Below are 16,029 nucleotides of genomic sequence, written 5' to 3'. Positions count from 1 at the left end.
TCCGATTCTCCAGAATTTTATTGAGGATTTTTGCATCTAGGTTCATTAGAGATATTGGTCTGTAGTTTTCTTTCTTTGAAGTGTCTTTGTCTGGTTTAGGTATCAGGGTGATGTTGGCCTCATAGAATGAATCTGGAAGTTCTCCCTCTTTTTCTACTTCCTGAAGTAGCTTGAAAAGTATTGGTATTAGTTCCTCTTTAAAGGTTTTGTAAAACTCTGCTGTATACCCATCCGGTCCTGGGCTTTTCTTAGTTGGTAGTCTTTTGATGGTTTCTTCTATTTCCTCAATTGATATTGGTCTGTTTAGGTTGTCTATATCCTCCTGACTCAATCTGGGCAGATCATATGACTTAAGAAATTTATCTATGCCTTCACTATCTTCTAATTTATTGGAGTATAAGGATTCAAAATAATTTTTGATTATCTTCTGTATTTCTGAAGTGTCTGTTGTGATATTGCCTTTTTCATCCCATATGCTAGTAATTTGAGTTCTCTCTCTTCTTCTCTTCGCTAGCATGGCTAAGGGTCTGTCGATTTTGTTTATTTTTTCAAAGAACCAACTTTTAGTTTTGTCAATTTTTTCAATTGTTTCTTTTGTTTCGATTTCATTAATTTCAGCTCTGATTTTATTTTATTTATTTATTTATTTTTAAATTACTGAATTTAAAACCTTGTTTTATTTAAATGTGTTCCTTATGATACAGCACAACCTTTCAAAGTCAATCAAGCATTGTAACATTAATAATGTTTCTTCCAAACTCATTCACAAATCACAGCCTACTACCCCACAGTTTCAAAAATTCGTCAAGGCAACTTCAATGTCCAAAAGAGCACAATATGACAGACTGTGGCATTAAATCTCATCTCAATGTAGATTTAAGAAAAGCAAACTAAAGCATATTATCAGACTACCAATTTTTTTTTTTTTTTGGTGGTGCTGGGGATTGAACCAATGACCCTGCACATGCTAGGCAAGCACTCTTACCACTGAACCACATCCCCAGCTCGAGGTACTTTTATTTAATATGCCTACTTCTCAACACTGGGGAGTTTTAAAAAAACAGAATCTCTTATGAAGCAAAATCATAAATAAATAAAAATTTAAAAGCACAGTACCAGGAAGAATACAGGGATGTGGAAAATGTGTTAAAAATTAAAAGGACTCACCTTTTGCTTTTGTACCTTTTAATCTCTTGCAAAGTCCAAAGATTACTAAGATTAGAATCTATTTCATAATCATACCAATTAAGTAGTTAAGAAACAAACAGGGCAGGGGGTACAGCTCAGAGGTAGAGCACTTGCCTCATGAGACCCTAGGTTAGATCCCCAGCAGTGCAACCTATCAACCAGCAAACCCCCTCCAAATGTAAAGACTGGAAAGATCTTTGTTAGTTATCTAGAATCATTTGGCCTAACATTATTTCCAATGAGTGACTGTTAGGTTTTAGGCATAAACCAACACAGAAATAATATCAGGGCACCATGGTGAGAGGGTGAGAACTTCTGATTCTGGTTTCCTATGTTTCAGGCCAGGAAAATAATAAGAGGAAACGTTTGTCATGGGAATGAGCACGTGTGCTCAAAAAGGCAATTTTATCTGAACGTATTGATTTCATTTTCTCTCAAAATTTCAAAGATAAAACATAAAATATGGGGCCAAAGGGAGTCGGTGTCTTCCAGTTTTTACTGGTGTAACAGTCCTTCAGCCTGGTGCTACAGAAAAGAATCATAAAAAAGAAAAGGAAAAATTTTATTTCAAACAGGTTCCATGGCATGCATGTTACAGCAAAGGCTGGATGTGTGGCAAACAGTTTCATTTTAAACCTGCATGGATGTATAAATTATACATTACTTAGGAATGTTTAACTTCTGTTAAAATGTAGATTCAATCCAACATTACACCAATTTTTACATTTATTGTAGATACTATATTAGTGCTAGAGGTTAAATTTTCATCATCAAAAAATGAGAATAACCTTACAGCTACCTACTAAGGTAATGAGCTGTGAAATTAATTCCATAGTATTGCTCTGAAAATATACCCCTAGTTTGTTAAGAGAAATTCCAGCTCCATCCAAATGCATTATTTAACTGGGATTCTTTAGTCATCATCTACGGTTAGCTTGATTGTCACTCGTCTTCTTATTTGACCCCAACCAATTAAACGCCAGTGTTTCTCAACTCTTCGACTAAGGGCAATCTTTTCTCCTACTTCTGTGCACACAGGATTAGTCAAAACAATTTTGCCCAAATTAGCCTTGACAGCACTAACTCTCCCTCCTGTTGACAGTGATCCTATGTTCACCATGAGCACTTCATTCTTAGACAGTTTTTGGACCTTTGCTGCTTTCTTGTCTCCTTCAGTGTGTACACCTAGAAGTCGTCTAAGCAGGAAATAGGAAATTTCCAATTCTGTGAAAATCTCAGGTAAAGCTCCAACAGCACCAAGTACCTGCCCCACCATGCTGTCAGCACGGCACAAAGTGGGGTCGATTTTTGTTCCAACTCCAATAAGACCCCCTGGAGCAGCATACTGAAGATCATTATGTTCGGCAAAAAGTGATACAATTTTGGAAAAGATTGGTTTACACATGAGTTTTCCTTCACTGTCTTTGGAAACAATACCAGGTCTGACTTCTATCTCCTGGCCCACCTTTAATACTCCTTTCAGAATACTTCCACCAGCAACACCTCCCTTAAGGTCATCAACTTCACAACCAGGCTTGTTGACATCAAATGACCTAATAACAATAAGTCGGGGTTCTGAAGTAAAGTCTCTTGGGGGTACTGGCATTTTCTTTACTATGTACTCACAAACGACTTCAATATTGTATTTCAGCTGAGCAGAAATTGGAATAATGGGAGCTCCTTCTGCTACTGTACCTTGTACAAATGCAAGGATTTGTTCATACTGTTCTTTAGCCTGACTTTCTTTTACCAAATCAATTTTATTCTGTAGAATCAAAATATGCTTCAGTTTCATGATTTCTATAGCAGCTAGGTGTTCAGAAGTCTGAGGCTGGGGACAAGATTCATTACCAGCTATCAAAAGAAGAGCTGCATCCATCACTGCTGCACCATTCAGCATAGTAGCCATCAAAATATCATGGCCAGGAAAGTCAACAAAGGAAACATGTCTGACTAATTTGAAGTTCCCTTTGGTCCCTGGAATATCTGTATGGAATTCATCCGGTGTGCCACTTCCACATGACCTATAACATTCTGGCCGAGGACAACTTGGGTCATCCAGTTTATAAATCTTAGCATTAGCATATCCAAGCTTGATTGTAATGTTTCTTTCTAGTTCATTTTTGAACCTGACAGTGTGAACTCCAGAAATGGCTTTTACAAATGTGGACTTCCCATGAGCTACATGACCAATTGTACCTATATTAATTGTGGCTTGTCTGCTGATAACTTCATGTGATAGTGGCTTCAACTTGGTAACATCCAAGGTGGCGAGATCCTGCCGAGAAAGGTGCGGCTGCCCCAGAGTCACTCCAGCCTCTCCCCCCGCCATCTTGCCCGGAGAGCTAAGCTCTGATTTTAATTATTTCTTGCCTTCTACTTCTTTTGCTGTTGTTTTGCTCTTCTTTTTCAAGGATTTTGAGATGAAGTATGAGATCATTTATTTGTTGGTTTTTTCTTTTTTTAAGGAATGAACTCCAAGCAATGAATTTTCCTCTTAGAACTGCTTTCAATGTGTCCCATAGATTCCGATATGTTGTGTCTGTGTTTTCATTAATCTCTAAGAATTTTTTAATTTCCTCCTTGATGTCTTCTATAACCCATTGATCATTCAGTAACCTATTGTTCATTCTCCAATTGATGTATGCTTTTTCCTTCCTTCTTTTATCGTTGATTTTCAGTTTCATTCCATTATGATCAGATAAGATGCATGATATTATCTCTACTCCTTTATATTGTCTAAGAGTTGCCCTGTGACATAATATATGATTTATTTTTGAGAAGGATCCATGTGCTGCTGAGAAAAAAGTGTAACTGCTTGATGTTGGGTGGTATATTCTATATATGTCAATTAAGTCTAGGTTATTAATTGTGTTATTGAGTTCTATAGTTTCCTTATTCAACATTTGTTTGGAGGATCTGTCCAGTGGCGAGAGAGGTGTGTTGAAGTCTCCCATGATTATTGTATGGTGGTCTATTAGACTCTTGAACTTGAGAAGAGTTTGTTTGACGAACAAAGCTGCACCATTGTTTGGGGCATAAATATTTATGATTGTTATGTCTTGTTGGTGTATGGTTCCCTTAAGCAGTATGTAGTGTCCCTCTTTATCCCTTTTGATTAACTTTGGCTTGAAATCTATTTTATTTGATATGAGTATGGACACTCCTGCTTGTTTCCGAAGCCCATATGAGTGATATGATTATTTCCAACCTTTCACCTTCAGCCTATGTATGTCTTTTCCTATCAAATGTGTCTCCTTTAGGCAGCATATTGTTGGGTCTTGTTTTGTGACCCATTCTACTAGCCTGTGTCTCTTAATTGGTGAGTTTAAGCCATTAACATTTAGGGTTATTATTGAGATATGGGTTGTTCTTCCAGCCATATTTGTTTATTTCTGTTAGTAAACATGGTTTGTTTTCCTCTTTGATTATTCCCCCCCCCCTTTACTGTCCTACCTCCCACTGTTGGTTTTCATTGTTATTTTCCATTTCCTCCTCCTGTAATATTTTGCCTAGGATGTTTTGAAGAGATGGTTTTCTAGCTGCAAATTCTTTAAACTTTTGTTTATCGTGGAAGGTTTTAATTTCATCTTCCATCCTGAAGCTTAATTTCGCTGGATACACAATTCTTGGTTGGAACCCATTTTCTTTCAGTGTTTGAAATATGTTATTCCAGGATCTTCTAGCTTTCAGAGTCTGTGTTGAAAGATCAGCTGTTATCCTGATTGGCTTACCCCTAAATGTAATCTGCTTCCTTTCTCTTGTAGCTTTTAAAATTCTCTCCTTATTCTGTATGTTAGGCATCTTCATTATAATGTGTCTAGGTGTGGATCTCTCATGATTTTGCACATTCGGCGTCCTGTAGGCTTCTAGGATTTGGGATTCTGTCTCATTCTTCAAGTCTGGGAAGTTTTCTCGTATTATTTCATTGAATAGATTGCTCATTCCTTTGGTTTGGAGTTCTGTACCTTCCTGTATCCCAATGACTCTTAAGTTTGGTCTCTTAATGTTATCCCATATTTCTTGGATGTTCTGCTCATGGTTTCTTAACAGTCTTGCTGAGCTGTCTATGTTCTTTTTAAGTTGAAATACTTTGTCTTCATTGTCTGATGTTCTAAGTGTTCTACTCTGCTGGTAGTATTCTCCATTGAGTTTTTAAGTTGATTTATTGCTTCCTGCATTTCTAGGATTTCTGTTTGTTTGTTTTTTATAACCTCTATCTCCCTGTATAGTTGATCCTGTGCTTCCTGGATTTGTTTGTGTAATTCATTGTCGAAGTGATCTTTCATTGTCTGATTTTGCTGTCTAATGTCTTCCTTGATACTCCAGATCATCTGAAGCATGTATATCCTGAATTCTTTATCTGACATTCCATCTGCTGCAGCTGTTACCTCTTCTAAAGTTGAGTTGAACTGCATTGCTTGTGGTCCTTTCTTTCCTTGTCTTTTCATACTGCTTGCGTTTCTTTCTGCTTGGTGAAACTGTTGTGTTTTTGAAATGTTTTTTTTCCCCCTATATATTTATATTGCTCTTGTATAGTTGAAAAGTCTCCCTTGCAGGGTCCGGCGGCGTTCTGCCTACCTTGCAGGCGCGAGCGGCGGCTCTGCTCTCTCCTTACTCCAATTGGGGTGTCGTGACTACCACACCGGCAGGTCACTGGGCCTGTTCCGGGCGCTGGCGGCGGGTCTGTTCTGCCCCTACTCCAATTGGGATGACGAGTGTATCATGCTGGCACGCCACGGGGCCTGATCCACCGGTCGGTTGCAGGTCTGCCTACCCTGCAGGCGTGGGTGGCGGCTCTGCTCTGCTCCTACTCCAAATGGGGTGACATGTCTGTTGCACCGGCAGGCCACTGGGCCTGTCCCGCTGGTCGGTCGCAGGTCTGCCCACCTTTCGGGCGCGGGTGGCGGCTCTGCTCTGCCCCTACTCCAATTGGAGTGTCGTGACTACCACGCCAGCAGGTCGCTGGGCCTGTTGCTGGCACGGGCGGCGACTCTGCTCTGCCCCTACTCCAATTGGGGTGACGTGTGTACCACGCCGGCAGGCTCCTGGGCCTGATCCACCGGTCTGTCGCAGGTCTGCCTACCTTGCAGGCGCGGACAGCGGCTCTGCCCTGCCCCTCCTACCACGCCTGTGGACCGCTGGGCCTGATCTGCAGGTTGGTCGCAGGTTTGCTCTCCCTGCGGGCACGGGTGGTGGTTCCGCTCCGCCCCCACTCCAATTGGGGTCACGTGACCACCACACCAGTGGGGCCTGATCCGGGCACGGGCGAAGGCTCTGCTCTGCCCCTACTCCAGTTGGGGTGACGTGTGTACCACGCTGGCAGGCCGCTGGGCCTGACCCGCCAGTCTGTCGCAGGTCTGCTTACCTTGCAGGCGCGGGCTGCGGCTCTGCCCTGCCCCTCCTACCATGCCCGTGTACCACTGGGTCGCGGGTCTGCCCACCTTGCGGGCACGGGTGGTGGCTCCGCTCCGCCCCCTCTCCAATTGGGGTCACGCGATCACCATGCCGGCGAGCCGCTGGGCCTGCTCCGGGCGCTGGCGGCAGCCCGGCTCCTCCCCTCTGGCTCCACGACAAATCGAGAGAGACTCGGGTGTCTGTGCCTCACCCTCCCTACCGGGAGACCCACCACACAATTTGTTTATTCTCTTCAGTGCACTACAAGTTGTCACTTAGATCACCAATGACTTCCAAAAGTTCTAAAATCTAATGGAAATTTTTTAGAGTTCAATTCATTTGAAATCTCACCAGTATTTGATAATGTTGACCACTTTCTACTTCTTTGAACATTCTCCTTTTGGTTCTTGTGAGAAAAATTGTTTCTGGTTTTCTCTCTAGCCCTACCTCTATCCCTCTCTAGCCCTCTACCCAGTTATGAAATGTTAATGAGTTCAAGGGGCAGTCTTAGTCCAATTCTTCTTTTCATGACATATCTTTTACTCTGAAATGATTTTATATGTGGATATCAGTTTAATCTGCCACATAATGATGACTTCAAAATTTTTGTTTTCTACTGAAAGCCTCCTTTTAGCTCAACCCTAAATGTACAAGTAACCTGCTTTAAATTTCTCTCTGAGTGTGCTCAAAATCACCTCAAATTTATAATGGAACCCATGTTCTTTACCCATAACTATATCCTTTTAGATGTTTCACATTTTGAAGATGAAAAAAACTTTTAATGATAAAACTAGTGTTTATTATAGGTATCTTTCCTAAATCCCTCACAATGAATCTACAGATAAGTTCTGTTAATTTTATTTCCTAGCTATCTTTCAAATTGTACCACTTTTTTTTTCATATTTGGCTTCTTAGCAATCTTAGCTGGGTCACTGTTAACTGGATCCCACATACCCATTCTTTTTTTGTTTTTTAAATTTGTTCTAATTAGTTACCTATGACAGTAGAATGCATTTTGACACCTCATGCATAGATGGAGTACAGCTTCTCATTCTTCTGGTTATACATAATGTAGAATCACACTGGTCATGTAATCATATATATACATAGGTTAATAATGTCTGACTAATTTTACTATCTTTCCTACCCCCAAACCCTCTCCTCTCCCTTCACTCCACTCTGCCCAAACCAAAGTACCTCTATTCTTCCCTAGGACCCCGCCTTTATTGTGAATTAGCATCCGCATATCTTGCCCCCTTTCCAATCACTTATGCACACAGAATTTTCTAACATAGATATGATATCACTCCTTTATCTCCTCAGTAGGTTCTAATTGCTCTTGGGATATTTCCTAATTGCCATCAGGATATTATTTTAATTCCCTGTCTTTATCATGCTCACATAATCACAAAACCTTTAAATTTGCCCTTACCTCAGAGAGATGAAAGATTTGCCTTCTCATATTGGCTTGTTAATGTTTATTCATGCTGATTTTTGTTAAAATCTTATTTCTGAGGACATTTTTCTGGCTTCCCTGAGAAAGTTGTAAATTCCCCACTATAAGAACTTAAGAGTACCCAGACCTCTAAAACATGACTATTAATACTTTACTTTTAATCTTATTATATTTAATATCTTCCCTCGATAGGTTTTAAATTCCATGAAAGTGAAGTTTCTGGTTTAATTCAGTTTGCATGTTAACATATAAAATAGCACATGGCCCACAATATGTGTTCAATAAAGTATTTTGTTAAATGACCAGAAATGTAGTTATGCTCATTTTTGTCATTTACTATTTCAAATGCATCATACATTTAAAAAAGAGAGAGTAAATCAAGATTTCTTTATCACTAGATATATTAACTAACATTTTGGAATTTCTTCGATAGTTAGATCTATCTAGTGAAAATTTTTCTACTTTGTATACATGAAAAGGCTTGAGACAAGGTGTAAGTGAAAAAAAGAATTGCTCCATTTTACAAGCAGAATCATGATGGGGTTTATGAATTTTTTTTGAAAATTTGGACATTCATAAAATAAATTAATAATATGTGATAATTATTGGCATTAAATCATAGTAGAAAATGTTTCTAACTACTCGAATTTTGCAGGTGGTCAAGACTATAATATGCCATTTAATGCCAAATGTTAACCAAACATAGTTAACAATTGTAGTTATGATATTGGTCCTTGGTTCCACTTCAATCATAGAAAAGCTGGTCTCTAATTTTAAAATTCCAACTTAAGAAGTGCTGTTTGTCATTACTAGATAAGAAAATTCTAAACGCAATGGGAATGCTTAATTTGTGTATTTTCATGCCAATACCAAAAAATGCTTTTCTAACTTAACTTCCTCAATATTTGTGTAAGAACAGTAGAAAATTGAAAATATTTGAGTACATAAAAAATAAACACTTACATAAAAATGAAATAATTTTATTTTTCTCTCAACTACCCACTCCAAATTTAGCTTTATTTTTCCAAATAAATGTTATAACTATTGAGTAGTAGTCATTTGGTTACGTTTTTAAAGCTTGCCAACTCATTTGTCACCCAAGAATTAAACGTTGGTTGATAGACAACCCAGAAATCAACAAAGAGGCCTAAAACACCCCAAACTGCCCAGAGGCCAACATATGGCTTAGTGGCAACATACTGGGAAACTATCTGATCAGTTTAGAATTGTGAAGGGTATAGTGCTATTTGGGAGGGAAAGAAAAAAGGAATAAAGTGAGCAAGGAGAAATAATAGAGGCATAAAAAAGAAAATGAAATATATTGCAGAGAAAAAACACAATGAAGAGAGAGTTTGCAGTGTTTGAAGAGAGACAATGAAGGAAATATTTGCATGTTATCAAGACTGATGACCTCCACTGAAGAATCCCAATTAACAAGAGAATGTATTTTAGATAATCTATAATATCAGAAGAAAAAGACTTAACCCACACCACAGAATGTTCATGTGCTAATGGTGACACATCACCTGAGACTTAGGCATACAGATGCCCTCAGAGTTAATCTGGTAAAATCTGAACACAGTCAAGACAACCTGGATCACTTCTTGGTGAGAGTACAAAACATATGATCGTAAACAAAGCAGAAGCCTAATATACCTGTTGGGAAATAACAATGTCAGCAGATAGAAAATAGTTAACTCAAAGCTAGGAAAAGGAAGTACAAAGAGACAAAAGCAAGTAGCCACCTCAAGGAAATTCCAGTCTGTCTTCTAGTAACTCAGTTAGGAGGACAGAGGCATCCTGGATCAACACTGAATCGTGGACCAAAATCCCCTTCAGTAGTTCTAAATTCCAAACAGCTGATGATGACCCAAAGACATTTACTATGCATTACTATCTAAATTCGATATGTTTCTTAGTAAAATAGCTTTCTCAGTTACAGAATCTTTTATACTTTTGGGGTGACAAGAATAGAAATTTTCTAATATACAAAGATGACAGCAGACTTTGGTGCATAGGCAAAATAAGTGGTTTTAGTGTCTGGCTACCTATTAGTGAGTCAACTAGCAAGCTTCTGTTGGCAGATACATTACTTGTTGGCAAATACAAAAAATAAAATTTAAAAAGATAATGCATACTGTTTATGAGTCTGTGAGGAAACAGGCACTGTCGTGTGGTTGATGGTAGAAAGGCAAACCGTATTCACCTTCTTTTTTTTTTAATATTTTGTTAGTTGTAGCTGGACACAATACCTTTATTTTATTTACTTGTTTTTATGTGGTGCTGAGGATCGAACCCAGTGCCCCACACATGTGAGGCAAGCGCTCCACCACTGAGCCACAACCCCAGCCCCCGTATTCACCTTCTAAAGGAAAATTTGGCAATACCTAAAAAAATCCTACTTCTGGGAACTTATCTAGAAGATACACTTCCAACAATTGAAAAAGGATATGCAATTTTTCATTGTACATTCTTTAAAATGTTGCACAAGAAATAAAACATATATAAAGCATATAGCAATATAATATTTTAAGTAAAACGTGTTATCCTGGATAAACCTAAACTATAAGGTTTGTTTTGTGAAAAATGTAACTTATAGAACAATACATATACCATGAAGGCGAAAGGAAAATCATTTTGTGTTTTGTTATTTTAGTTTCTACCTTTGCGGTCCCCCTATTCAAGGAATGTATGCTCTAAGACATGCAGATAGTGCTAAACTATATTTTTTATACATACTTATGGTAAATGTGCATTTATTTGGATTTATAAATTAGACAAAGTAAGAGATTAACAAAGTAATAGTAAAAAATTATAACTTTCCATAATAAAAAGTTTTACTTTATGGCCAATAGTATCTAAAATAGAGGCTATTTGAATACAAGCAAGTTGAGCTAATAACCAAGAGGGTATGTGACTAATGAGTGGTAATGTAAAAGTGGCCCACTTCACTTCTGAATATAGCCCTAGCTGCTTATTTTAGAAGGGACATGTTTTTCTTTCCCTCTTCTCTTTCTCCCCCTCCCTAACCTGGGGCTGGGAAACAAGATTACCTTGATTACCAAGATTATCTGTCTAGAGCTCACAGCACCCCCACCACAGGAAGATGTCACCCAGAAAGTCTCCCAAATTAATAAAATGAATTTCAACACACCATCACCTGTCAGGGCACTGGATAATTCCAGTTATTACCACTGGAATGTAGCTTTGGAATAGCTTTTTTAAAAGCCCTGTTTTCCCATATGGACAGAACCACAGCTTCTGGGATTGGAGCCTCCTGGGTTTCCCCTTTGCTATTAAAGCAATAAACATTCTTTTTCCTTTCTCTCAAAACCATGTGCTACTTATTAAGTTGGCATGGGAACAAGTAAGGACTGAATTTTCAGTAACAGTAACACGCTTAATGTGAATATCCTTGACAAAGGGATAATTTACCACCCGAACAAGACAACACAAGATTTCATCATTCTACTCTTAACAACACCCAACCAGTGGTGATAGAAAAATAGTGAGATTATTTAAACAGTGAATGTGAACTCTTTTTGGAGAAGTTTTCCCATTTTCTATAAAAGTTTCTCTAAATTTCCATGAGTTATTTTATAGAAATGGCATTAGCACTTTATCTATCATATTTACTCTATTTTTTCTAGGGTTTTTTTTTCTTTTCAGTGGTATGTTTTCCAAATTTTTATATTAATAAATACAAAAGTCATGTTCTGCATAATGATGCTTTGATGATATGTATATATAACCTAATAATGACATCATAGCTGTCTTAGTGTGTGACTCCATGATGTTCATGTACAGAATAAATGCCTAATGACATTTTTAGAACTGTTCCCATCATTAAGTGATACATTTTCCTTTGCAGTTTTTTTCTCATTAACCTTAAATGATAAAACCATTATTTCTACCTTTTTCAGCCCTTTGTAACCCCTTCATATCAGAGATATTCAATTTTAGTGTGAATTGAATTGATAAATTCATTCATTCATCCAGTAAATATTTATATAACATACATGTCTTAGAGGAAAGATACATAAACAAAGAAAAATGGAAACATGTGTAGAGATAGAAAACATTATGATTGCACAAGGAATACACACCTCATTTCAGATTAAGATGAGGTATTGAAGCTTACTAAAGACCACATTTTAACTTTTTTGAAGAGAACTGGAAGTTAGCTAAGTGGAGAAAGGGCTGAGATGACTGATTTCCTGTTATTACCACTGTCACAGTAAAAATTGTACTTGAAGTCAACTAGTGTTTACTGTGAATTTCCAAGGGCATCTTTGGAATTTAAATTTTTATATATCATAGGGAACCTAAATAGCCACTATTTTCTGACACAAAACACAAGGTTAATATATGTTTATCCACAAACTGTAAATGCCTTCAGTTTTTCTCTTCAAAATATTCTGTACTCCACTACCTATTGAAATCCAGACTCAATCTGGCAATAAAGCCATAATAGTTTTATTTTCCACTTCATCCCACAAGTTCTTGGTGAACACTTTTTTATCCCAAGGGTTTCCTACTACCACACTTTCCCAGCTTATCCTGTTCCTCTGCATAGAATTCTTTCCCTGCTTTACTAAATCACTGCCTGCAAATTCTGTAAAAGATCCTCAAACATTAAGGACAAATATATAGGACTTCCTTTTTTGCAAACTTTCCTGCACTAATTTTTGGGAGAACTGATTACTTAAGTTCTGTATAATACTTGGATATTTCTTCTTTTTTAATTTTTTTTTTAGTTGAAGATGGACCAAATACCTTTATTTTAATTAATTTAATTATTTTAATTAATTAATTTAACGTGGTGTTGAGGATGGAACCCAGAGCTTCACACGACTCGTGCTAGGCAAATGCTCTACCACTGAACCACAAACCCAGCCGGACTTGGGTGTGTAAGTGTTTCTGCCTGGCTATAGGTTACTAGAAAACATAAAGTATGTCTCACAAAACTCTGCAATCTGAACAGCGACCTACTCATAAGAGACACATCCACAGAATAAACGGGATAACTTCTTGTGCTGTATGCAGCTGTGAGATCCTCATTTGTTCCCTGCTTTTCAAGCTTACTTGAAGACTTCAGATAATTTACCCCCTCCTTGAATAGAAGCACATATTGGGAAGGGGTAAGTGGCAGAACATGGTAGCCCTGTGACATTAACACATTACAGTGGAGGTGGTAGTGAGGGCAAATGTTAGATGAGATTGGACTGAAGAATGAACCAGGGAAGGGTGATTGGGAATATCAAATATAAGCAGTTCTTTCTTGAGGTCTGGCAGTAAATGGAACCAGAGGAATGGGACAGTAAATGGAAGAAGAAATGAGGTACTAAGTATACACGATCTCATTAAATATCAACACTTTCTTACCACAAGCTATTGTTTTTAATCCCTCTCCTCCATGTTCGACAAACAATAAAAAGAAGGTAATGGGTACTGAGAGTTCATTAAGATTAGGCACTGTACCAAAAAACAAACAAACAAACAAACAAAAACTTCTAGGAACTGTGAAGGGGAGTTACCAGTGGCCACAGAGTTCCTGGAAACCCGCAAGGACCCATCGGGGCGCTCCTGGAGCAGCATCCTTCACCCCTGCCCAGTCCCCATTTCTCTCCTGTTGGAAAGATGCAGAGTAGCTGGTTTTTTGAGCACCAATATGGGCCACTGGTCCCCAGACCTGGGGGTTCATCTCCTTGTTGAGGTTCAGAGATTCAGGCTGGCCACTGTAGGTGCAGGTGGAGGATCTGCAGCCACCTGCACGTGAACTCTGTCTTCCACTCGCAGCTTCTTTGCCACCCCCTCAACCTCAGCCTCTGACGCTGAGATAAAAGCCACCGGAGGGGAAGCACAGGTTGAAGTGCCAGGAGAGCGAACTGAGGGGGTGCAACCTCCGCCGCTGAGGGTGGCCGGGGGAATTGCTCTTTCCTATGGAAGCAGGAATCTGGCTGTTAGCTTGAGGGAGGGAGTCGACGTTGTTCCTGGAAATCTTTAACGTTTTCATGACGTTGATGTGGTTATGTTCCGTTATAGACTAAGCCTGGAGTTGCAATGACTTTTTTGTTTCTTAACGGGGTAAAAACTTTTGTGAAAGGTTCAAATACCTGTATGACCGATTTTTTGCTCTGCATTTTTTATCTAGCATTTGTGAAGACGTCTGAGCTATTAACTATCACCGTCTTATGAAAACTTCACAACTTTTTGTTTTCTTATACTTGGGTATTTTGTCTCACACATTCTAGAAAGATTTAAATAGAAGTAAATGAACATTTGAAGCAAAATCAAAATGCACATTTGCACAGCCTGTGAGAATGGCTGCTTTGAAGTATTGTTCTGCAGGCAGAGGAAATGTAATTGAGATTTAAGTCTGAATTAGATAATGTTCTTTATTAATTAAGATATTTTAGTACTGATAGTTCAAATGAGCCAAGTGCTGAGTCAAACTCTTTATGTGAATTAGCTTCAAAATCTTCAGAGAAAGCCAGTGAGTTAGGAACCAGTGTTCATATTTTACAGATATGGAAACTGATTTCAAAAGAGCCAAATGTCTTGTTCAGAGTCGCCTACTGGGACAATCTGTTACTTAGTGTGTGTTGCCAACTCATGCTAATTTAATCATGAGGACAGGTTTTGAGAAAAAGGAAAAAAAGAAGTTTTATTGCTTTGCTAGCAAAGAAGAAACACTAGGGCCTCCGGTACCAGAGGCCTGTGATTTTTCTGCCCACCAGGAAAACAGGGCTTTTAGGGAAGATATTCAAAGGCTATATTACAGGCATGCCCTGAGGAGGGTCCCAGGTATATCCTGAAGGTATGTTGAAATTCACTTGTTAATTTGGGAGATAGTGACTTTCTAGGTCTTCTGGTTACATCCCCTTGCTGTGAAGTACAGATACTCCAGGTAATCTTATTTGCTACCCCAAGGTTATGGAGGGGAAGAGGGAGAAGAGGAAAAGAAAAAAATGTTCCTTTTAATATAAGCAGCAAGGGCTATATTCAAAAGGTAAAGTGAACCACTGTTCCATATCCACTGCTTCAAGACTTAAGATTCTGCTACATAATTTGTGGAGTCTAATGTAAAATGAAAATACAGGCCTCTTATTTGAAAGGAATAAAATATACAATTTAGAAGAACATTTTTACCAAGCTGGTGTTCTTCAAAGTTTGAAGTAAATATTTGGAATTTAGGATTATAAAACTTATATTTCTTGATTTATAGCTATTATTCAAACACAATATGTTTTTACTCTAGTTAAATTTCGTTTTGTATTTTCCTTGTAAACTTTATAACTGTTATCTTTTAGTGCCTCACAGAGTTACAAAAAGCCTCTCCCTTCAGTCTTTGGGCAGTTTTAGTTAAAGGACACATAATTCATCCATACAACTTACAAATCAGAACTAATGCTTTCCGTACTCTCAATGATTTTCAAAAGTTACTGGGAGATATTAACTGGTTATGGCCTCATCTACAATTATTCACTATAAATTTAAGCCCTTTATTTGATATCTTATGTGGAGATCCCTCTCTGGCCTCTCCTTAAGAACTCATTTCAAAAGCAAGGGCTGCATTAGTAGAGGTTGAAACTTCCCATAAGACTTCACAGCTTCGTAAAATTAGAGCCTATATGTGTATTAATATTTATTACTTCTCATACAGGGGCCATATGGTAGTCTTCAGGGGTTACTAAATGGCTCCACCTTGATCACTGTCCTCCAAAATCTTTTTAAAAAATTATTTATTTGTTTATTTTTTTTATCATCATCATCACCTTTATCACTATCATCTGGGCCCAAATACACTTACTTAAATGTAAATGAGTTTCCCAGGCATTTGGCAGCATTTTACAGGAGCCCTAGATTCTTTTTTAAAAAAATTATGTATTTATTATAATTTGTTATACATGACAGCAGAATGCATTTCAATTCATATTACACATATAGAGTACAACTTTTCATGTCTCTGGTTGTTCTCCAAGATC

At 38.1% G+C, this 16,029-nt stretch overlaps 1 protein-coding gene across 1 annotated transcript; it reads right to left on the bottom strand.

Annotated features, from left to right (window-relative positions):
* Positions 1 to 1,985: 1,985 nt before the first annotated feature.
* LOC124109543 (eukaryotic translation initiation factor 2 subunit 3, X-linked) lies at positions 1,986 to 3,525 on the bottom strand. The gene has a single exon (XM_046468204.2). The coding sequence runs from the start codon at positions 3,518 to 3,520 to the stop codon at positions 2,102 to 2,104; it is 1,419 nt and encodes a 472-aa protein (XP_046324160.1). The 5' UTR covers positions 3,521 to 3,525; the 3' UTR covers positions 1,986 to 2,101.
* Positions 3,526 to 16,029: the final 12,504 nt, after the last annotated feature.

This window comes from Marmota monax, unplaced genomic scaffold (assembly GCF_021218885.2).
Source record: "Marmota monax isolate L192 unplaced genomic scaffold, Marmota_monax_Labrador192_F-V1.1 WCK01_AAM20220418_F8-fsc00461, whole genome shotgun sequence".
NCBI lineage: Eukaryota > Metazoa > Chordata > Mammalia > Rodentia > Sciuridae > Marmota > Marmota monax.
This window is presented reverse-complemented; position numbering and strand designations above follow the sequence as displayed.